The sequence below is a fragment of the Prinia subflava genome, chromosome 10 (genome assembly GCF_021018805.1).
Source record: "Prinia subflava isolate CZ2003 ecotype Zambia chromosome 10, Cam_Psub_1.2, whole genome shotgun sequence".
NCBI lineage: Eukaryota > Metazoa > Chordata > Aves > Passeriformes > Cisticolidae > Prinia > Prinia subflava.
Genome location: NC_086256.1, coordinates 16,252,092 through 16,275,565, shown reverse-complemented (window position 1 = coordinate 16,275,565; position 23,474 = coordinate 16,252,092). Strand labels below are relative to the sequence as shown.

Genomic DNA, 23,474 nt, shown 5'->3' with positions numbered 1-23,474 from the left:
CCAAATGCATTTAAGGAAAATGGTCCTGGCATAAATTTGTCACATGTCTTCTGTCTCTCAGTTTAAGAAGCTTTTCCTTTGGGAGAGGAGCTGCTTTTTAGTATGTACTCATATATCCTCTGACATAATTAATCCCCTCCACACCCATTTTTTCTTTTCAGGGCATTGGGTACCCTGTTAACACAACTACCTGGTAATAGTTTAGGGGTGGGAAAAGGGAAAGGAAATCAATATTTACAGCTCAGGCGATGCACTAAAGAAAAACCAAGATCTGCAATATAAGTATTAGAAATTTATAATAGAATAATAGATAATAGAAAATTATCTGGAAATTTGTTTCATTTCTGTGTGAGTCTTTTACCTTAATTATTAAAGTAAAACTTGGTGTGATGATACCATTTTCTGAATAGGCTGCTAGCAACAGTAGAGGAGATGCTGTACTTGTGGTATACAGGGGCAGATCCTCTGCCCTTAAACAGATCTAAAACCAACAAGGAATTTTCCCACAAAATGTGTAAAAGGAAGACTGTCCCCTCAGGATTCATTATATGCCATGTGAATGGTATTGACATCTACTGATGTATGCAAAGCTGAGTGAAGCATTGTGTTTTTAGGATTTGAGTGCTGAGAAGCTTGGCTGATCTGTAGAAGGTCAGATGGCACAAATGGTTTCACTTAATCCTTGGGAGCCTCAGCATCTCATTCAGGTCACAGACAGAATGGGCAAAGGGTCCCAGCTTTGCACTGATGGGCATCAGTGTTCCATTGACTGAACCGTGGGGCTGGTCCCTGTGGGCAGCCCTTGCTCTGCAGGTGACCAAAGTGGGGATTATCGTGTGAAAGTTACATTTGGTTGGCAAAGCTGAGCAGAACTGCTTGGACAGAGGCTGCTATCTTTGCTGCAGATAGAAGTTTTGAAAAATCTTTTTCAGGAGAATTCTGGTTCTCAAAGCTATGTAATGCAGAACACATTCAGTGAAAATTGAATTGAAATACATATGCACAGGGAAAGCTGGATTTTGCATAATTCAGGTAAATGAAGCTAACGTAGCCAGTGTGTGTATGATATCCACATAGAATTTATCAGTTAACTCTTTGGGTTATACTTTCAAGATGATTGTCACAGAACTGTCTCAATATGACTTATACTAATAGTTACTGCCTTTTGTGTTCTGTCCTTATACAAACTCTCAAGTTTTTTTTACTCTTATTATTCTTGGAAATAGTCCAACATTTTCATGAAGGTAGAAGCACCATTTTGTAATATCTGCTTGTGTCAGAATTCTCTGACGCTGTGTGAGCTGTGGTGCCTTCTGAACAGGCTCTACATTTCCAGTAAAACCTTACCAGCATGGTTACCTACTCTTACACTTTTGAGGAGAAAGTAACACTGGTGCAGGAACCCACCAGTTATGAACCAGACACAGGCAGCTCTGCTGCCAGGAACAGAGCAGTGTGTTTAATGTCATACAGCATACCATTGTACTCATCTGGCACATGATAATATTATAGTACTAAATTTTACTTGTAATTTGCTTTTTTTAGTCTGTTGTCTGGAGCAGCTGAGTTACAAATCCACATGAGGAGATCTAAATGTGCTGCAATTCCATCCTATTACACAGACCCTCAGCTTGGTCATTTAATACTGGGGCAAGAAATATCCCAGACCTTATAATGGAGGTAGAACTACAGATAATTTCTGAGTATGCTGCAAGCCCTTAGGCTTTTGTTCTAAAGGACTTTCTCTCATCGAACTGTTGGATACAACTACAAAGTCAGTGCATGGACATGTCAGTTTTCTAGCTGGTTCTTCATTTCTAGCTTAGATCTTCATTAAAACAAGGGGTTGCTCTGCATGGAGCAGGTGCCAAACTCAAGGGTGGTACTTCATCCCTACTGAAGGTGAAGGGAACTTTGTTTAGTTCTTGTCTTGAACATCCTTGTTTTGGGGCTGCCATGTAGTGACTGTTCAGCCTAGGGAAGAGGAGGCTGGGGGGAGACCTCACCGTTCTACAACTTCCTCATGAGGGGAAGAGGAGGGGCAGACACTGATCTCTTCCCTGGGGTGACCAGGGACAGAACGCAAGAGAATGGCCTGAAACTGTGTTGGGGGAGGCTTAGGTTGGATATTAGGAAAAGGTTCTTCACCCATAGTGTGACTGGGCACTGGAACAAGCTCCCCAGGGAGGTGGTCACAGCCCTAACTCTGACGGAGTTCTAGAAGCATTTGAACAATGCTCTCAGGCACAGGGTGTGACTCTTGGGGATGGTGCTGTGCAGGGCCAGGAGCTGGACTCAATAATCATTGAGGGTCCCTTCCAACTCAGCTTGTTCTGTGATTCTGATTTTTTTTCTCTGAATCATTAATAATGGGAACATCATGCATAATTCAAAATAGTTTGTTAGTGGATATTGGCATGTTCATGTGCTGTAGGACTTATTTTTTAAGCTCTTTATGTCTAGCACAGCACACCCTGACCTTCAGCCCCTATTGCAGGACAGGCAGGGGTGAAGTGAGAAGGAGTTTTCAAACACCTTTCGGTCAAAGGTTTTTGAGAGTACTTCTTAATGAAGAGAGTGCAGTGGGCTGCAGGTCATAGTTGGACAGTCCTTATCAACTTTTCTGTTTTCTTATCTTCTTTTTTATGGAGCCTAGTTTTCCAGTCTGGGTGGTAGATTGTAACAGTCAAGGGATTGTGCAATAGTATTCTCTCTTCTATGAAGTAATGTATGGGACCACATCGGTCTCTGGTTTAATGCCAGTAGCTTCAGTGGAATTATGCCAGGGGTGAATCTTTCCCATGATTTTTAAAACTGAGCTATAACTGCTGTTTAGTCAATCTGATTCTCTAGTATTGTGTGGGCGAGAAGGTCCAGGCAATGCCAGTCTATTTGCAATCATATATTTAGCATAAACGAAGGGTTGATTTTAAACTTAGAGGGTTACATGAGCCTTGGAAATAAGATTCAGTTCCCCTGAAACTCGGTAGATGCTACCTGTGACTCAAATCCATTCCCTAAGGACTGAGTTGTACCTCATCCTGGAAGTAACAGGAGGTCTTTCCTTCCCTCGTGCCTGGTGCATCGCAGCTCCCTGCCTGCCCTCTCGCAAAGGGGCAGGTCCCTGCCCCAGCAGCATCCAGCAGTGCTGGTCTGGCAGAGAGAATGTGGCATGGTGTGTCCCTGGCAAGGGCTGTGAGGGTGGCACAGTGCTGGGTTCTGTAGGATAAAAAGTTACTCTCTGTTGGTATGAGTGCTTGCTTTTAGTGCCACTGCAGTTCCCCTGGAGTTAGCCGTTTCTTTGATACCATTTTGAAGATCTTCTGTCTGGTTGCTGGGGTGAGTTTTCAAAAATTGGTGCTTTCTCCGTCTGAGCAGAGTCTGCATTGGAGGACCTTCCCAGAAGGGAAGCAGTAGGATCTCTCCTAAAAGCAGTGCTTTTAGGAACTGCTTATACAATCATTTGATTTAAGAGTGCAAATATGTAACCCTGCAAGCAAAGTTACATTCATGCAGTAACACCATGTGAACATATTTTGCGTTTCTTGGAAAAATCAGCGAACTCTCTCTCAGAAACTGTTGGCTCTGGAAAGCTGAGTATTGTGATCTACTATAGCTGGCTTGGTATCAAATCTGTAACACAATATTCAGTGAGCATAGCAAAAATATGAGGGGGAGGAAAAAACAGTATTCCATTTTGAATCACAATTCCTGTCTAAAGAGTACATTTTTTCTTTACTTTTATTTTAAACAGAAAAGTATCCTTTCCAAAGTACTTGATGAACACTTCTGAAAAGTGGTGCAGTACCAGATCCCACCAGATTAATGGAATAATTCTAGACTGAATTCTGTTATAGCAAATGTACCAACATTGTATATTTTAAGTGAATTTTAGTAGAAATTCCAAATCTCCTACATTGATAGACACATGTGAGCTGTAAAAATAAGTTTCTTCATATTAATTTCTGTGATTTTGACAGAATAAACTATGCTCTCTAAATATTGTATTAACAAAAAGAGTGAGAACACTCTAGGCAGAGATAGGTAAATGTTCAGATTTCAGCTCTAAATTTTGCCCAGTTTGAATGAGTTAATTTAATCTTTGCAACAGAGTAAAGAGTTAAGATGTCATAAATCTGTTTTTACTGCATCACTTGTAAGTCAGAAAATGTACTTATGTGATCTGAGAGTTAAAATTCTCTTTTTCTTCTTTTTTAGAGAACAGCTGTCCAAGACTAGCAGTGTAATTCAGTACAACACCACATATTTTGTTCTGGCTTATTAGCACAGATTTGTAATGGCTGTTTTGGAAAATGTGCTATGAATTTATCTAAAGGTCTTCATGCCGGAATAGTTAATTCAACCTTACAAATCCTTGGAACTTAACTTTCATCTTTTTAGAACAAAACACAGAGCCTTTGATTTGATGCCTTGAAGTCAGCAAAACAGAATGGTGCTTTAACAGCAGCATTTACTTTGATCAGTTTTCAGCATTTGTGTCCTTGCCTTTCACGTAGTACAAATTGCTTTACCAGAGCAGCAGGGCAGGAGTCCTTCGACTGTTTTTGTAGTTGGTTTCTGTGGTGATACTCAGCCTTCCATGAAACTGATCTCTGGGGACAGAAGGCTCTGCAGCCGCCTTAACCTTGCTGCTGCTGGAGGCCTTTCAGGAGCGGTGTGCAGTGTGCAGGCAGCAGTGGCCAGCGTGGGTCCAGCAGAGCAGCTGGCCCAGCAGTGCCAGCGGAGCTGTGATGGGCATCGCGCCTGCAAATGGAACGTGGCATTCCAGCAAACAGGACAGAACCGCTGCTTCGCATCCCCGTTGTACTTGGATGCTTTTTAAAAAGGAATGTGTAGGTTTTGTTTTACGTTTTCAGAATAGCGTTAGTCTATAATTTTCAGCTATGGCCAAATTGTTGTATTCCTCACAAGTTAGTCATGTCTTATTTGGAGAAGTGTGTGCCAAAGGGGGCCAGACGTGAGTCTGAAGAGGAGCTTCCTCGGACAAACAGCTGCTGAAGTTGAGCCTTGCTGAGAGGACCATTGCTGACACACATGCCCAGAAGGTCTGGCCTAGCTATTGATTGCACAATGAGAACGCTGGCTGTGCAACAGCTTTGTGATCAAATGATTCACTGGGAGTGAGGAATGTGTTGGACCGCATTGACTTCTTTTCCTGTGCTGTTGTGCTGCTGTCTGCTTGGATAATATGCTGTCTATTAATATGTTTTTAAAATAATATGGGCAAAGCAATAGCAGCTGCTTTTTAAATGGACTAGGTGACCTAAAAATGCCCATCCATTTAATGATTCTGGTTTCATTTTCTTTTGGTATTGTCTGACCAAACTGGTCACAGAGCTGCCTGAGATGCAGAAGACTTTGACTGAGGTAGTATGTTCTTGAGAAATACAAAATGTGTGTGTTTTGTTCTTTGAAAATCTAGGAATGAATGGAGAATGTCCCTTTTTGTATCCCTGATGAATTTTTTTTTTTAGCTTAAATGGGAATTTCAGGAAAAAGTTAGGAGTTTTACCACAGAGTTCAGTGAGTTCAGAGTTTCACACCATGTCTTCAAAACACTCTTTACAGCACTGAACACACGTAGGATTGGCTTCTGATGGAGTTTCTGGGCAAGGCTTCACATAAATATATAGTAATATGGATTTTGCCAGTGAAAATACAAAAAGGAAGGGAAAAATTATAGTTATCTCTTGTGCTGTTAATTAGAAACTTTTTTTTTGTGATTTAAAGCAATCCAGTGTCTTTCTAACAATTTGTGTTGTGTTTTGAAGGTGCTATGAACTGTAGACATGTGAGAAAGGATGTGCCTTGAATAGATCTTGAGCTGAGACAGAATGTGTCCAGGAGAGGGGGATCACTTGGGACTCAGCTAATATATGGTGTAACTAGAGCCACAATGGGGCCTTGCAGCAGAAATGACATTTTGTTGAGATTGCTGTAGAGACAGGGATGAAGATCTTCCTCTGCTGTGGATGGAGGCAGCCGTGCCAGAAATCAGCAAAGGGACAAGTCAGTGGGAGCAGAGCTGTGGCAGCAGGAAGCTTAGCCAGGCAGAGCTAAAGAGAGGGCTGGTGTTGTGCTGGAGGTGCTGGTGCAGATGAAGTGTTGAACTTGTGCTTGTGTCAATGTCATAACTTTTAACACCTTAGAGTCCTGTAAAGCCTTTCTGTCTCTGAAGCAGGAGTGGGGAGAGGCATTTCAGTGCCTCTGATGCATAATCAAAGTCCAGGCTTTCACTTGGACTCTGCAGTTCAAACCCCTCTTCCTCACATAAACACCTCTCTGGTGAGCTGTTCTCACCATGCCTACCATACTTGGGCTGAAATTTCCATGTGATACCTGCTGACTGTAGTTATGCAACGTGAAACACCCAAATGCTTGGCAGCAGGGTTTCTGCATAAAGACCTTGAGTGCTGGTAACTCCCCAGCAGTTTGCTTGAAAAATTTTCCAAGAACCAGAAGAAATTCTCTCCTAATAGATGCCACTGCTGTGTATCATCAGGTACTGACAGTGATGTTGGAGCAACTGTAAACATAAAGGGGGAAATAGATATGCTAAGAGGAGTGTGTTAATTTTGTACAGCTTCTCAGTGGGAACAGTCACATTCAGACGTGGCTACCCAGCAGGTAGGTTCCTTAGCAGGTTCCTTCTGCTCTAAAGCAGAACTGCTTTTGAAAGAGGTGATCACCCAGATGGTCCTGAGCACTTTTTGTGGCGCTCTGGGTTTTTTTTTTCCCAGTCTGTAAAACCAAGTTGGTTTTTTGCTCAAGACTCAGTTTTTTCCTGAGTATTCTTATGCAAACAAGTTTAGTGACAGGGAATATGCTAAGGAATATAGTGACGGAGGCTGCTGCAGAATCATGATCAATTTAACAATATTCTTTCTCAAGTTTAGGATTAGGCATATAAATTTTGCATTGTGTGTTTTGTTGCTTAGTCGTGAGCATCACTGATGAGTGCAGTAATGCGAAATTACCTTTATTTCGAAAATTTTCACAGAAGCATTTCATTTAGTTATGAAAAAAGTTGATTTGGTGCTGAAGTCCTGTAGCTTTTCCCAAGGATCTGCACTTTTCAGGCAGAAATGTAGGAAAATTCCATTATGTGGTGTAACTTACCCTATAGTTTCAGCCAGAGGCATGGATAGATACATCACCACTTCTGCATACAGCTCAAACGTTGTTGATTATTTCCATTCATGTATGGAAATAGTAATGCATGTGTGTATTATATACGTCTTTAATTTTCAAAGCTAAGGGAATAGCAACTACAAAATCTGATAGTAGATGCAGTTGTAAAGTGTCTCTGATTTTTTCACTAAGGTAGTATGAGTGCTCTGTGTGCTCTCATGTGACTAAAACAACAGGAAGAAATCTACATGAAGTCTAAAACATCTGTCTTGTCTGATGGATGTTGGCTTTGAACAAATTTGTCTGAGATCAGTTGAAACAGAGGTTCTTCTCCATTTCCTTATTACCCAAAGGACTTGGCCTACCTGTTTCTGAGAATGAAGTCCTCAGAGTGTATTGTATCATTCCCACTTTTAATAAATAACACTTTTAATAAATAACAAAGTTTTTAAACAGCAAAAGTTTTTTGAATTTTCTAATAAGAGCCGTATCTCTTACATTGACTTGACATTCTGACAAAAACACAGTCAGGGTGCAAGCCTAAGCTGAGTGCTCCTGTTGGCCAGTGCAAGAGGATTGTTACTGGTTTTTTATTCTTGGTTATTTAAGCCTACAAATGATTATAAGTAATTTCATCAATATCTAGAATCAAAGGAAATCAGTTATTATTGGGCGTGGAAGTATGCTGGATGCACTTTATGCCATTTGAAGCTGAAAAAAAAATCAGAATAAATTTAAACTCATATTTGCAAGATCAGAACTTCAAGATATAATTGGACCACTTTACCAAACTGAGATTACAGTATTTTTATTTTTTTGTAAGAAAACATAAGCCCAGAACAAGGTAATTACATTTAATAGTTTAAACAGCTTATTATTAATTAGCAGTGATTACAGCTGAAAAGCCACAAGAATTAATGAAAGCTTTTTAATTGTTGTGAATTTAATAGTGGTTCTAAACACTTTTTCCTTTTTACTTTCACCTCTCCATTTCTAGACAGAACAACAAAGCAGGAGTCTTGTAAAATGAATAATTTCTCTTGGTTTCAGGTAACAGAACTACTTTGGCCCTATAGCTGATAGAGCAAAGTAGTTTCTGTGGCTAAGAATGTGAATGTTTGGCATTTCAGCTCTTTGTCTAGCTCCCATTAGAATTGAGAGCACTACCACCCTGCAGTTTGCTAAAATGAGGTATTTTATTCTTTAGAGGAAGAAAATGGAGACAAATGTGGTTCTTAGTAATTTGTAGTATTTGGTGTTTTCTTTATGAAATGTGTAAATCCCACCATGTCTTCTGCTGGAGAGGCCAGGGGATGCCAGAGGTGGCTGCAGAGAGCAGATGATGGCACTGCCTGGCTGCTGGCCAGGAGAGGAGCTCGTCCTTTAAAGCAGCTTGGGTTTAGTACAGATATGGATTGCTCAGTTCTCCAACAAATTTTAATGAAGCTGAACAAAGAGGAGGACAGGGATGTCCTTGGTGCTCCTGTGCTCAGAGGTGTTGGGGAGTGGTTTGATGTCTGGCATTGTGGGGACTGGAGACTTGTTTGGTCAGTGGCATTTCAGAATCTGGAGCACTCTGCTGGTGCACAGCCAGCTGTTTGCTGGCTTTCATGCAAGTTCTTAAGTAGAGAAAAAAGGTGTTTCTGCTGTCCTCTGGGTGTCTTGGACCTGAGACCAGGGCCTGGCTTTGGCTTTATAGTGATGGTGAACTTTGCAAGGTGAAATAAATAAAAAAGGAAAAAAATTTCAAAAAACCAAACCAACAAAAAAACCCCAAACAAAGCACAAAACTAACCAAACAAAAAGCTTTCCTACTTTTTATTTTGGAAAATATTTTCAACAGTAATAGGTACCTAGTTTTCAATTTGGTCTCTAGTGTTCATCTAGTTAGTTTACTGCACGAATGTCCATTTACTTTACTGGTAAATTAATGGTTGTTTGCCCCTACATAAGAATCATGCAATGAACTATACATAGTGGCTCCTCTCTATCTCAAATATCCTTTTAAATTCTCTTTAGGATATTAATTAGCAGCATACAGAATTAATTCTGAATTATCTCTGTCCTCATTTCTGTTTGCCACTCAAACTCGTGGTTGTGTTCATGTTTGCATCCTCTGTACTTTTTTTAGAAGGAGCTGTGATTGTCAGGGAACCTGCCTGTCACCAGCGGGGTGGGACATCAGCTTCCCTGCTCAGTCTATGGTAGATCATCTCTCCATTGCACACTAGAGGTGTCTCCCTATAACGTGGGATGAAGTATCAAACTAAATCCTGACTGCTTAATCAGTTTATTAGGTGCCACAAAACCACTGTAATATCAATTGCAAGTCTGTATATGCTAAGAAATGATAGGCTGTTCTGTTGTGTGTTTGGTTATGGTTTTGTCCAACATTAAACCCTTTCTGGAAGGGCAGTACTGGGATACGAGGAGCTGGGCAGGAGGGACTTCCAGCAACTACAAACTGGTTGTTTCAAAGCCACCTGTAACAGGTTGCCACACTTCCATGATGTCCAGTTTCCTCAGATCATTTATCCTGTGTGTCTTTTAGTGTCTGAATACAGGCATTTTCTTTCCCTAGTGTATGTTAAAATTTCTTTCAAAATTCCATCCATAAAGTATTGTAGTGCTCGCTTGTGTTTCTGGATTTGTTCCTCCTGGGTTTTGTTTGTTTAGTTTTGTTTTGCAGGCTAGATTTATACCCTTAACAGAATCAGCAGATGAGGTTTTATACTCTCAGCCAGCTTTGTAGGCTACCATCTAGAAACCAGGAATCAGAGTTTGCTTTGCAATTCTTTTTATCTTCTTGTTCTCCAACTCTCAGTTTAGTGGTTTGACCTTTTGCATAAGCTATTTTTCATCAGCATTTGCCAGGGTTTTCTTTTTAGCAGTGCTTTGCAAGCACAGAGCACAAATGTTAACTATTTCATGTTTTATTTTCTCTATACTCTGTTGACTGAAGTAGATTAGTCTATAATCTTGAGTCAAGAGATCTGAATGCTAAAAGTCATAATATATATAAAAATTACCTTTGATTCATTGTTTCAAATTCCAGGAAGTATTCACATATTTCTTTGTTTTTCTGTAGGTCACATTACACTTGAATCCAATTTCATCAGTGCATATTCACCAGAAGCCCCTGGTGTTTCTTCTCAACTCTCCTTTGCCTTTGGTCTGGAAGCTAAAAACAGAAAGACTGGCACCTGGAATCCGAAGAGTTTTCTTTGTAAGTGTACACAGTCCTCTGGCCTGCTCTCTATCATAGCTGCTTGTCGCATAAGGCATGGAGTTAATGGCATTCATTTGGAAATTTTTCAAACTTAGATTAAAAAAAAAGTTAAGAGGGGGTCAAGTTTCATTGAGGGCTCTGGGGAACAGTTAGGTGGTAGGGCAAAACAGTTTGGAAAAAGTAGCCAATTACTTGTTATGCGAATTTAAGGAAAGGAAAGCAAAACTGCTTTTCAGAATCTGCATGTCATATAATTATTAATACTAACAGCCATTCAAGTTCAAAAAGCTGTGAGGTTATACCAGATTGCTTGTCCTGATTGGAATTCTAACAGTACTATAAAATAAAAAGCCTCAGAGCAATTGGAAATATTAAGAGTGGATGCTAATTATGTGGTCTGTGACCAAAACAAAAATTTGTATGTATTGAGCTCAATCTGTCCAGTTATGGTTTATGTCTCTGATGAAGCTTTGGTCTATTGAAATGACCAAGCTAAGCCCAGAATGAAGTCATTTTTATTTCTCAGAAAGACTGGAGCACTGCTTGTAATGCAAGATCCAAATATTACCTAGTATTTGTAAATCATGTCCTTACAGTTTGCCAGGACATTCAAGTTTGCTATTTGTAGTGAAACAGACAAGTTGTTTGGATTAAATTTTTAATGTGTGACATCATGTCTAATCACGAGTTGTCTTTATGAAAGTTGCAGCTTTCACTATATTCAACTCTAATTGCAGAACTAAACTTGATTATTTTTGGCAGTATCCTTATAGGGCTTAATTTTGCTCCTCCAGCACAGCTGACAGTGATAGGCAAAATTGTTTCTGCAGCACCCAGTGGGAGCTTAGCTGTGTCACTGTGCATCAGCAGGACAGGAAGATGGGCCATGTACAGCGTTAGAACACTGAGAAAGGCCACTGCTCGCTCAGCTGACCTGCTGTGGTGGTGACATGGTTAAGGGCACCAAGAGTTCTGTCACTTGCTGGACACTGCAAGCTTTCTGGATTGTTTTTCTTTTTCCTGTCATCAAGGTATAAGAGTAGGAGTAGTCTTGATATTCTGAACTTTGAAGGACTCAGTCCTGAGACTCACTCAGTACAGTGTATTACTGATTGGTGCAAAGACTATGGGCTTGTTTTTATTCTAAGGCATTCACAATCTTGGGTTTTTCATTCGTGTTTTGGAGACTCACGAGTGTTATCTTCGTGTTGACCATTCCTATTATGTGTCCTTAATGCAACCAGTACAGTTCTGGTCTGCTCAGAAAATGGCTGAGCAACAACATGTGAAGCAACAGTGTGACAAGTCCTCATTCCTCTCATGGACAAAAGAAGCAGCATCTTTCATCAGATAATAAAGCCTTGGACCTACTTTCAGTTTAGTTTTGATCTTCTCCTACAATACATTATTACTCCCGTTTCCTATCAACTAGATTTTGTTCAGCTATGCTCTGCACCCAGGATTTTCCCTCTGCCCTTCTCTTGCTCTGGGAGTGGAGAGATGGTCTGCTGAGACCCATCCTTTTCTGCTCAGCTGATTGTGCTGGAGTTCAATGGTGATCATGCTGAGCTTGCTTGGCTTGTCTCAGTGGGCTTTCAGCAGCCTGCATTAAGGCATAGGAGGAATAGGCATGTGCCTAAAGCTCTGACTGCCAAAACTGTACCATTAGGTAAGTAATTGTTTGCTGCAGAAAACTGTTTCAGGTGTTGAGGTGAGCAGCAGCAGTCATGATTCTTGCCAAACAAGATATTGCCTGACCTCAAGAACTCTAAACGTGGCCACTGATGCTGCAGGGAGGAGTGGACTGTTTCTCAGGTAGGGCAGGAGTACCTGGTAGGAACTACAGATTTGCTGCTGTGTTGGGGGCCTCAGATCAAATACTTTCTCTCAAAACTCTGCTGGTCATGGTAAGGGCTGAACGTTGTGGTGCCTTGTGCTGTCCTGCCAGCCCGTGGTGCTGGGATAATGCTGCTGCCTGTGGGAGCTTGCCTTTGTGTTGTAAGGGACTGAACTGGCTGTCATTGTTAACCCATCATTAATCCATCTGAATAGCTCTCCATAACAATTTTGGATCTCTTTAAGTGCCATATGAATTTACGTATTTTTCCCTCCACTATGTTAAGGTTTCTATTTTCCTTTCCTACAAAGACCTCAAAGAACAAGATTACAGAGTGCCAGGTACCACCATGCCTCTCTGAGTTTAGTCTCTGTCATCCCTCTCACTCTTAAAGTTCACTTTGTTCTTTCCCTAAGGTGATATTTTTGCTGTAAACATGAGCTATCTTCGGTCTCTTACTGTGGATTCACCAGCCTTCCCACTTTTCATGGCTCAGTTTCTCATTAGTTGGGGCATCTCAGGATGAGATGTCCCAAAAGCTTTCTGAAAAAATGGTACAGAATCATGTTGCACAGAAAACTTGAAAAATATGGAGGAAGTCCTAGCAGCACCTATAGGCAAATGCAGTATGCCAGGTAGAGATCAAGGGGCTCTATGTTTGCCTGTGCTGGTTTGCAACCCCTGTGACAGTCTCTGTCCTAGGGAAGGTTATCCCTTTCCAGAATCAAGGGTTCTTGTTTCAGGTGAGGTGAGGGGCAAAGGGACAAACTGCTTCTGCCCTAGTTGCAGAGAGGTTTCCTGCCTCTGTGCCAGAGCCTTCAGTGAGTTCCAGGCAACTGACCCTAGGACTGTAAATAGCAGCTCCAGTGTAAATAGCACTCTGCAGAGTGCAGAGCATGCTTCCTTAGCCCTTGTTTAAAAATACCTAGCTCTGTGGCTCTGACTTGGTCAGTCTCCTTAAATATGTAACCAAACCAGAAAATCTAGTATTTTGAATCATAAAAGATTCTGAATTTGAAAAAATTTTTCTAGTGCCCATGAATTCTATGCTCAAAACAGAAATCCATGGCATGCATACCACAGGAGTGTCACAACTATTGCATCTGTCTCTATGGAAGCCTCAGGCAAGATACTCGTTGATTGTCCAGCTTTTTCCTCAGACTTTCCAAACAATACATTCATTCACAATTTTATTAATATACTGTATGTAAAGTATGAATTGCAATGACTTTCACTGATTGAATCCTAGTTAGAATGGTAAGTAGTGTAAAGAAGTTTAAATGACAACTTCTGTGACTTGCTGCTGACAAAAACCACACTGCTAGAGCCAGATCAAAATTTGTGGTGAAAGAATCATGTAACCATTAGTGAAGTTCTAGCTTTTTATTTCTTTTTAATATTAGCTTTTTTTCCTTGTAAAGTATCATAATAAAGTTTTTGAACTGTTACAGGGACATATACTTTGAGTAAGTAAATAACTAAATAAAATTTAAAAATTAGTTGTATTGTAAGTTTCAAGATTATTTCTAACAAAGGTGTGTCTAGGATATGAGTAGATGATGAACTGGAGTACAAGTGCTTTTTTAATGGCATTGTACAGGTGGAGAAACCATGACACACAGAGCTTGAATTGTGATTGTACTGAAGAAGAGGGTGGAGTTAGGGCTGTATGTTTCCAGTGTCCTCATTAGCAAAATGGTCTGTTTCCTTCACTCTGTGAATTTATTGTTTGAGTTTCCATTAAAGCTAAACTGGCCCAGGGAAGGCTGAAAAGATTTAAAGCACATATCCAAAAGACTGGGAAAATACAATACTACTGAGTTGGGCTGGAGTTTAACTTCTTATCACATAGTTCGAGCATGGATTTTTGCCTTTGGCCTGGTCCTCCGTCAGTTAAGAAGCTTAAAATGAATGTGGGAGAAAGTCCAGGCTTTGAGTGTGTGGCTATGATATTGTGAAAAGCACAAATTACCGTCTTGGCAAACATTTTTTCAGTATGGACATGTAGATTTCATGTACATACATGGTTTTGCACTTATTTTTATCATGTAATGCACATAGTTTCACTCAGTGACTTGTCATGTGCCTTATCTTCATGGAAACAGCTCATGGTTTCATTTTCACAAAATGTCTACTGGTGGCTAAACCTCACAGTGGAATAAATTATCATTAAAATTAAGTAGCATGCCCCAAACAAGCCAAAGTTTGTGTTGGGTTAGCATCAGGATTATTTTAGTGTCATGTTTTGAAGGATTTTTTCCAAAGTGTCATTGAATGGAAGCCCAGTGTTTCTCACAGAGTGACAGTACTTTGGAGGAGGCCATCATGATGGGGCATGGCTGCTGAGGGGAATTGTGCTTCACTATTCTGTTGCCTGTGTTGTCATTTTGCTTCTTGGGGTGCTTTCCCCATCTATAAATCAGAAAGAACACTGGTGAGTAGTCTTAAGAGAAAATTTAGGCATCTTGATATAAACCTGACAAAAATTTTCTTTGTGTGCACGAGAAAGAGAAAAGAATATATGGTGTCTGCCTAGTGTGGTGTTAACAATACATTTAGCATGGACAGGGTTATTTTCAGCCTCTGCATGAGTTGCTTTATATTGATGGGTGAAGTAGGTGATGCTGTGAAATTATTGTAATTTTAGTAAAATAAGTCTTGAGTTTATTTTCATTGTGTTAAAAATAAATGTACCTTAGTATCATGGCATGTCAGTCCAAAAATACCTGCAGTGGGATAGTGCATGGACTGCCTGACCTACGTAACTGTAAATCATCACTTCAGTGACTGGTGCATGTAGTCATATTAGTCTGATTGTATATTTGTACGTGTCACAAAAATACAACAATTTGGGAATTGTTTCTGTTCAAGTGTTTGTGGGCTCATTGCTCTGAAGAGTATTGCGTGGGTGGGGAGCTCTGTTTGGTTCAGCAGGGGAAATGCTTGGCATCTGTGCATTTTTTTCCCCCTCCAAGGAATAAATGCCAAAATTGCATTATGAAGAGGGATGGGAGAGTAAGTTGAAGGACATCTTCACTGGTGATTAGACTGGTTAGATGATGACACTGGTTAGGTTATGACAGATCACAGTTTTATGTAAGCTAGACAACTACTGCAGAAACTGCCTTTACCTGAGATCTTGGTGCAAGTCAGTATTGCAGAAAAACATTACCAGACCTCTTCTACCACTCCACTTTTAAGTTTTCATACAGCAAAATAGTTTCCTTCCTTCCCATCAAGTCGTCATTTCTCTCCTTCCCTAAAACTAGTTTATTGCGAACATGTCTTGGCACAAAACCAGAAGTTTTATGAAGCTGCATAGAAAGAGAGTTTTATAGGTGCTACTCAGCAAGTAATTTTTTTTCTTTATATTTGGTAGCTTTTTCAATTGCTTTTATAGCCCAGGAATGTCTTTACTCAGCAAGTGAAAGTAGTGAGAATTAAATCAACGAAAAAAAAATCCCAATCCTTTGTGATTTCCTGTTAGAAATCACTGTTAAACTAGATCCAAAACCCCCTTAAATATCTACATATGTGATTTTATATAAAATGTGATTTAAGAAGTGGTGCTTCAGCTTTTTCTCTGAGTTAGTTATTCAGGCAATTGATTGAGTAAGAGTTATGGATAAGAAAACACTTATGCAAACAAATAACTTTACTTGCAAGAGCTTGGAGTGAATGGGTGTTAAGGTAGTGAAATGGAAGCAGCAAGAGCAGTAATGACAAATACAAAAACAGATCACTTACTCTTGATTTGAGATTTGAAAAGATAAAAGCTTTAAAGAAGACAAAGTGATAGAATGTTGAGTTTAATTATTAGTAATTTCTAAGTATTTCTGAGAAGAAAAAACTCATGTTCTTATTTCTTTAGCCAATTGCTGATTTATTCCTCTTACTTCATGAAAATATGGTTCACATATTTTGAGTCACTGCCACCAAACCACAGGCTGTTCTATGGTTTGCACTAGATTTGGATGACTGACAAAACTCACTGAAAAACAAGTGCTATTTGTTTTCCTGTGCCTAGTATTTAACGGGAAATCAGGAGGCTAAATTTCCAATCACTGGTTAAACAGACCCAGATGTGAACAGAGTGCTCTGCTAGGAGAAGAGTGAGGAAGGATAGGAAATGCATGACTAGTGATAGATTTGGTATAAATAGTGAGCTTTCACTATTCAAAGTAAAAGCAGTAGATTTTCAGTGTTGTGTAAAAGTGTGAAGAGGAATTTAAAAGGACGTTTACATTACTGTAGAATCCTGAGTTTGCTTTTTTTTGTAAATCTTCATCATTCTTCTACTCAGGAGCTGGAAATAATCCTGTAGTTGCCCTTTTCCACTTGGAAAAGTTCATATTCTTCCTTGCCCTCCCCATGCTGTTTCCTTGCCTTTTGAAAATATGTCAAAATTAACATTTTGTGTCAAAGTAAAAGCAGTGTTTAGTAGACAGTAACTCTTACTATGCTTTTCACAATGGTAAATTTCCCTGTAGACTTTGTCTCCTGGCATGACTCAACCCTGGCAAAATACTGCTTTTCTTAAGTCTATATAAATGGGTTACTCCCAGAAATATTAGGGGGACCTCAGGCTACATATGGTGGTGATTCTTATGTTCTTGGCAAAAGAGCAGAAGGATTTTGTCAGCAGTAGGAAGGACAGAAAATGACAGGATAGCAAATACATGCTTGAAAATGATGCATGTGAAAGGACTTTAGGAGTACAGTAACCCTAGTAAGGCATCTTTAAATATCTAGGGGGGTTGAGGGTTTTTTCCCCATTCAAAGCTTGCTTCAGGAAGACATTGCAGAGAAGTGCTATTTCTGGCTTAGGAAGCAAGATACACTACATGAAATGAATATGCAGAGTGTGGTAAAAAAATCCTGTATGTGTGATGTCCCAAAATAGGGAATTTTATGATGTATAGCTATCCTCTGCTTTCACTGTAATCACTTTGGTTTGGGCAGAAATATTTCAAGAATACCACCTTGCTAGGAGATTTCATCGGAAACTAGGCAGGTCCTTGTGCCGTGGTTTCTTTTTTTCATGGGAGTTCAAAGGCCTGCATTTTTTTGAGAGCCTAGTTTGCTAAGAGTGTCATGGAGTTCCTACTACGTGCCTTGTGATTTAAGACATCTTTCAGCACTCGAGCTTTATTGCGTGGTGTTTGTTTTGGCTTTGAGGGTGGGCTGTCTCTGTGGCTCAGTGCTCCAACCAGAACTTGCATTAGGAGTGCGGAGTGCAGGTGGGCCAGATCTGGATGATGCTGCCCCTTGTATCTCCTGCTGATCTTTCTCATTGCTGCCTCTGAGTCAGCCTTACCATTCCTCCTTCTCCTGGTGCCTCTAGGAGCCCAGACCCATCACTTTCAGAACCAAGACAGCTGCTAGTCAGGAAGATGGAGACTTGAGGCTAATGCAGCTTCCAGAGTGAGGAAACAAAGACTATGTGGGCATTGAGTGGTTGAGGTGTATTCCCAAACCAATCTTGCAGGAGGCTGAAGGACCTGGAACAGGCACCTGTGGTAGTCTTTTCTCTTCTGTATGGTCATGGCTCCTTCCTTTCTCTGCTTGCTTCAGTAAACAGGGGGCTTAGCCAGTGGAAGTTTACAGAAGCAGGCAGTGGATTTTGGCAGACTATTGGTGTTAGTGACGTGGAGATAATAAATCACAACAGGTTGTGTTACTGAGTCACTGATTCCAGTGGAAACTGTAGCTGCAGTTGCATAGATAGGCTTTAATTCTGCCCTCGCTTCATCCACAAAATCACCTCTAACTTGAAACAGAATCCCTGGAAAAGCTACTGCTACCTTATTTTGCTCATATCAAACAAGCGTTACATTGAGATGTAAGATGTTGTTAAATTTATGTGACGTGAGTGGGCAATTACCTGTGTGCAATTAATAAACTCCTGCTGAGCCTTAAACTTGGGGAACAGATTTCCCCTTTACATGGATTTGCTGGTTTGTTTCTTTATCATTCTAGTAACTGTTCCTTAGGGGTTTTGAAAGTTCCACTTGATTTGACACAGATTCAGCTTTGATAGAAAATCCCAGTATCTTTTTTCTAGCTAGATAAAGATGTGCAGGAGTCTGCTCTCTGATCTCTTAAGGTTCTGCTTTCACCCTGAGAAAACATTGAACAGCCTTAGTTATATAAGGATTCTTGGTAGCTGCCAAACTGAGTATCTCCTAGGAAGTTGAATTAAAGTCTAGAGAGTAATTAAAATAATACTGCTTATGTGTATGTTTTCAAAAATGTAAGAACTGGAACTGGAATTTTGTAATGACTGTATGTGGTCTTGAGAACACTAAAATGAAAATTTTTGTCATTGCCTGAAAACATCACACCTCTGTGGCTATAATGACTATGCAGATTTGATAGATGATTCACAAATGCGGCATGCAGCTTCAAAAGCAGCATGTTTATTATTCACTTGTTGAAGAGAATTGTTCTCTTGATGATTAAAGTGTGTTGTATATGAGTTTATGAACAACAAAAGATACATTTTTGAGTTTTGGAATACCTGATAGTTCTCCATCCATGGCTTTATTTTTCCTGAGTAAGAGGATGAAATTACATCAAAGTACAACGCCAAAAAGCACCAGCTGACTCTGATCCCACGTAGGCTGCTCTGATAGTTGGTTCAAGTCTTTTAATTTTATTCTGAGCAGATACACTCTTCTCCTGCCTGTACCACCACAGGTCTGATACTGTACAGCTCAGATAAAAATATGAAGGATGCTGGTTCTTTTCCTTCTGCTATATTTGCCTCAGTCATGGCTTTAGGGGTGGATTGGGTGATCACTTGTGCTGGCAGGCCCTCGATGGGTAGTGGTGTAGCTGTTGTTGTGAGGGGAGGGATTGGTTCATGCTGTGGACACTTAATTTTGTATTCTGAGTCATGTCCCAGAGGTGCCTACCTCTCTCTCAAGGCTAAATTGTGAACTTGCTTCCTACTTGGGAGTTCTGAATTATAACTATGTTAAATACTTAAAATGTTATAAAGCAAAGTAAATATCCCCCTGGATCAAATTCAAAGGAAAAAAAAAGGCAATAAGCTTTTAAAAGGAGAGAAGGAAATAGGTGAAATAAGAAACAGAATATGCCGTTTTGCGTGTGCAGTATATATGCTCACCACTGTATATATTTGAGATGACTCAGGTTTGGCTCTGAGAGTTGTTCCCTCTGGGGAATAGTAACTTAGGGCATTTGGCACTTCTGCCAGATAACTGATGTCCTGAACTACCATGGCAGCCTTGCAAGGGCAGTTTTATTCAGACTGGAAACTTTTCTTAAGGGACATAGAAAGGCTATTTTTGTTTTGTCCCCCCAACATGAGAGGTGTATGTTTCCTTGCCTTGGTATGGTGCAAGGGCTCAGGCCCTATTTTCCCCAACGGTCAGCAGGGTAGCAGTGAATGCAACCAAAATGTGTTCCTAAAAGCGTTTGGTTCTTTGATGGAACACTCAGCTTTTGGTAGCAAGTTTTGCATATACTGTGCTTGATCCTCCTTTCCCCTGGGGAGCAGCCCTGTGAACTGTGGCGCTTGCTGTGGTTAGTGGCCATGGCCAGTATCTTTTAGTCTTGCAAATGGATTTTCCATGTCCAGCTTCTTCATTTAGCCTCAGAAAAGTGACAGAACATGTAGGTTTACTCAGCAGCAGAGGATGTTTCCAGTACAGTTCCTTTTAATGTCCTCAGAACAACTGGAGAAACAGAACTGGGGCACTTCTTCCACTCTGCAACCTCAGAAAGTAACCACTAAAGGAGTTGAAGGGAGGAGATAAGAGTATCTGTGCCAGCAGTCTCTTAATCACTCAATCAGTGCATAATTAGTGCTCAGATAAAAGTTGGTTAATTCCCAAATATTTAAAACATTGTTTGACTTTAATGCTTTGCATTATCCTAAGCAATGTTAGATTTGCTTTTGATTTGTTCTGAAGAGTAAGTGGTTAATGTTCAAGGCAGGTGTTGAAACAGTGATGGTTGCCTTTTTTGGAAGGATCTGTTGAATTCTTTCCAGAACAAATAACGTGCTTGGCTCACTTAATCTTGCCTTAGGTCTGTGTAGTAAAAATCCCAACATTGGCAAGCACAGCAGAACTCTGCAGTCCTTTCTAAAACCTGGGTAGTGGAACCAGCATTTTAAATAGACTTCAGATTGAAAAAAAAAATATTATAAGCTTCATGTTTGTTTAAAGATGTTTACTGTATGATCACTTAGTGTGGATGCTTATGCCAGACTTTTTAGTTGCTCTGCACTCTGTCTATTGGTTCCTCCCTTGTAGCACTTGGTAAGGATCTATCTGTCCCTCAGGAAGACATTTGTCATGCTGCAAGATGATGCAAAAAGTTTTCAAATTTTAGTTAGTAATAAATGAAAAACCAAGTGTATTCTGAGGAAGACCGCTGTCATTTAATTATCTCAAATGAAAAATACAGCAAAAATGTATTATTGCAAGGTAATCCATTTTTTTGGTTGTTATTTAGAAGGACTAATATTTTCTCTCATGTTGTCCTCAAATGTTTAAAAATACACATTGATGCTGCTTTACCCTGATGCTGACCATAAAAAAATATGGAAACAATGTGTAACTAAAAACCAACTATTGTACTTACTGGATAAACTGTTTGTCTCTGAGGGTAAAATGCCAACATCTATTTAATATTCCTACAAAATAATCACTGATTAGGTCCTTAAATCTTATAATTTTCATGCATGGAACATTTTTCTAGTTAGGCCAAAGCTCTGTGAAAATGTCCCACACGTCTCTGATATCAAAGGTCACAATCCGACATGACCTGGCATGTGTCAGTGTCATCCTCTGAGACTGTACACTTGGAATTCACACAGCATTTGATGTCTTAGGAGCATTGTAGAGATGCTCCATGAAATCAGCCCGTGGCGTAGCTGCTTCTAGGTGGTGAAAATACAAAGTGAATGCTATTTGCTAAATATGTTATAGAGATAACTGGTTGCTCTTCTTTCCTAGAACTGGATTAACTCTAATGGCAGACTTTGCTTCCTTATTTGGGAACTGTGAGAGTATTGAGAAAATGTGGTGTGGTCTCTGTTACACTGAATAATAAAGAATTATTTTCATTCAAAGGAAGCATTTTATGGTAGTCATTTAAAAAAAATAAGAAAGATTGTTCAGAATCGAAACAGATGTTAGTTTGAACTCTGGAAACTATTCTGGCAAAAGAATTTCGAAGGTGTTTTTTGTGACAGATCTGGTCAAATTGAACTCTGAATTACCTATGCCTTCTCTTAGAGAAGAATGTGATATGTGCATGACAAATGCTGTCATAGCTGGAGGCACAGGGAAGAATTTGCAATTTATGCATCTATTTATGTAGATTTGTATAATTTATGTATCTACTTTGACAAATATTTGCAAGTGCCAAATAATTTGGTATGCATCACCCTGAAATAGTGCTGGCAACAATAGCTTCAGGGATGGTATTAGTTTGTTGCCATTAGTTAATTTCTGTAATTGGAACCTGGCTTCAGATAATCTGTGTAAAATAATTAGGTTGAGAGATACTTAAAAGGTGTAAACAGTGCTCTAGACAGAAGTTGTTATGATGTGTTTTTATGTTTTGTTTTTCCCTCTTTAAATTACCAGTATTTTTGGCTTCTCAGTTGGGTAAAAAAATATATTGTTCCACCAAAGAAGTCTGGGTTAGTAGAAAGATGTGAAAAGAAAGGGGGAGGAGAACAACAGGGTGACTCAGACTCTTCCTGGGGTGCTTGGAGGACAAAAGAAAATGGAGTGGTGGTACATTCATGGAACCTTATCTACTCCAGTGGTCTGGAAGTAGGGGCTGTGCACTGTATCTGAACAAACTAAAGGGAGTGTGTCCAAAATCAGTGATGATTTCACACCTGAAAGCTTGTTCATCTTGCTGTGCTTTCACTCAAGTACATATTCGTCTTGACTTGGTATTTAGATCTTAGTGAAAGTGTTCATTGAAGGACCAGCCTTCAATGGCTTGCAGACCCCAGTCCTTGAGCACCTTGAAAGAGGAGACAGTGAAGGGATGGGTTGGGCAAATGAAGGAATGCTGCTCTTTCACACTTCCTGTGGGGACCTCTCGAGAGCTGACAGATGTCCTGGAAGTGTTGGCTACATCCATCTGTAGGGACAGGCGAGTCAAAAGGTTGCTGCTGGGATGATGTTGCATTGTAGTAAATCTGGAATGACTTGTTTATCTCTTAAGACCAACACAGGTTCAAGCAAGTCACAATCTGAAAGAGAGTCTGACCCTCTGCCACCTTCTGTTTTTGAATGATGCCTCTGCCACTCCAGTGAAGTTGTATTTGAACATCTTTGGCTTTCCTGCAGAACCTGTTACACATCTATGTATTGTTTTTCCATTTTCACTATTTTAAATAACATATTAGTCTTTCCATACAAGACCTCAGTCAATGTAACCTATTTTCAAGAATTTTTCAAAAGATGCATATAACTCATCTGCTTTATCTATTAAACTAAAGTATTTCCTCACTTCCTGTAAATAAAGCAACAGTAAATACCGTCCTTTTCTCTTAGCCTTTCTGTTTCCTTACATTCCCTTTCTGGGCTGGCCTTTATACATTACTGAACTTGGACTCATGTTCTTTCTGATTTGGGATTTACTTCAGTAGTTCCCAGTTTTATTGAGCTTCACAGTCTTACCTGCCTCCACTCTTCAGACCATCCTCTTCTTATTCTCTCCATCCCTTTGCCCCCAAAGTTTATCTCCCCTTGCAGTGCTGTGGTTCCACTTCTGCAGCAGTACAGTTTTGGAGAGTGGCTCAGAGCTTTGTGTTATTCAGCTGCCATGTGCACCCCACCTGGGCTGATAGGAACTTCATTTTTTAAAAAACATCTCTGAAAAAGGGATCATAATCTAGATGTTAAAACATGTGACATTTAGGTATTGTTGGAAATAAGCCATAATCACCTTCAGTCACTGCATTTGTGTGTGACAGATTACATTGTTTAAATATGCTGCATGTCTGTGTGGATAAACGGACCTCGTTAAAAATACGTTTTTATTCCCATCAGGTGTCTTTAGGTTCCGTTGTTCAGTTTGAGAAGGGAAACTTCTCCTTGTCAGCAGAAACGGAAGAAAAGCTTTTTCCTGAGAAAAATGAACATCTGCTACAGTGGGCCCAGAAGGAATATGGAGCAGTAACGTCTTTCACTGAACTTAAAATATCAAGAAACATCTATATTAAAGTAGGAGAAGGTAAACCAAAACAAAACCAAC

General features: G+C 39.9%; 1 protein-coding gene across 2 annotated transcripts in view; it reads left to right on the top strand.

Moving 5' to 3' along the window:
• TGFBR3 (transforming growth factor beta receptor 3) overlaps positions 1 to 23,474 on the top strand; it is a 113,470-nt gene that overhangs the window by 53,435 nt on the left and 36,561 nt on the right. For both annotated transcript variants that reach the window (XM_063407488.1, XM_063407489.1), the window contains exons 4-5: positions 10,241 to 10,378; positions 23,270 to 23,453. In XM_063407488.1, the coding sequence (XP_063263558.1) occupies positions 10,241 to 10,378; positions 23,270 to 23,453 (322 nt within the window). The remainder of the gene's footprint in view (positions 1 to 10,240; positions 10,379 to 23,269; positions 23,454 to 23,474) is intronic.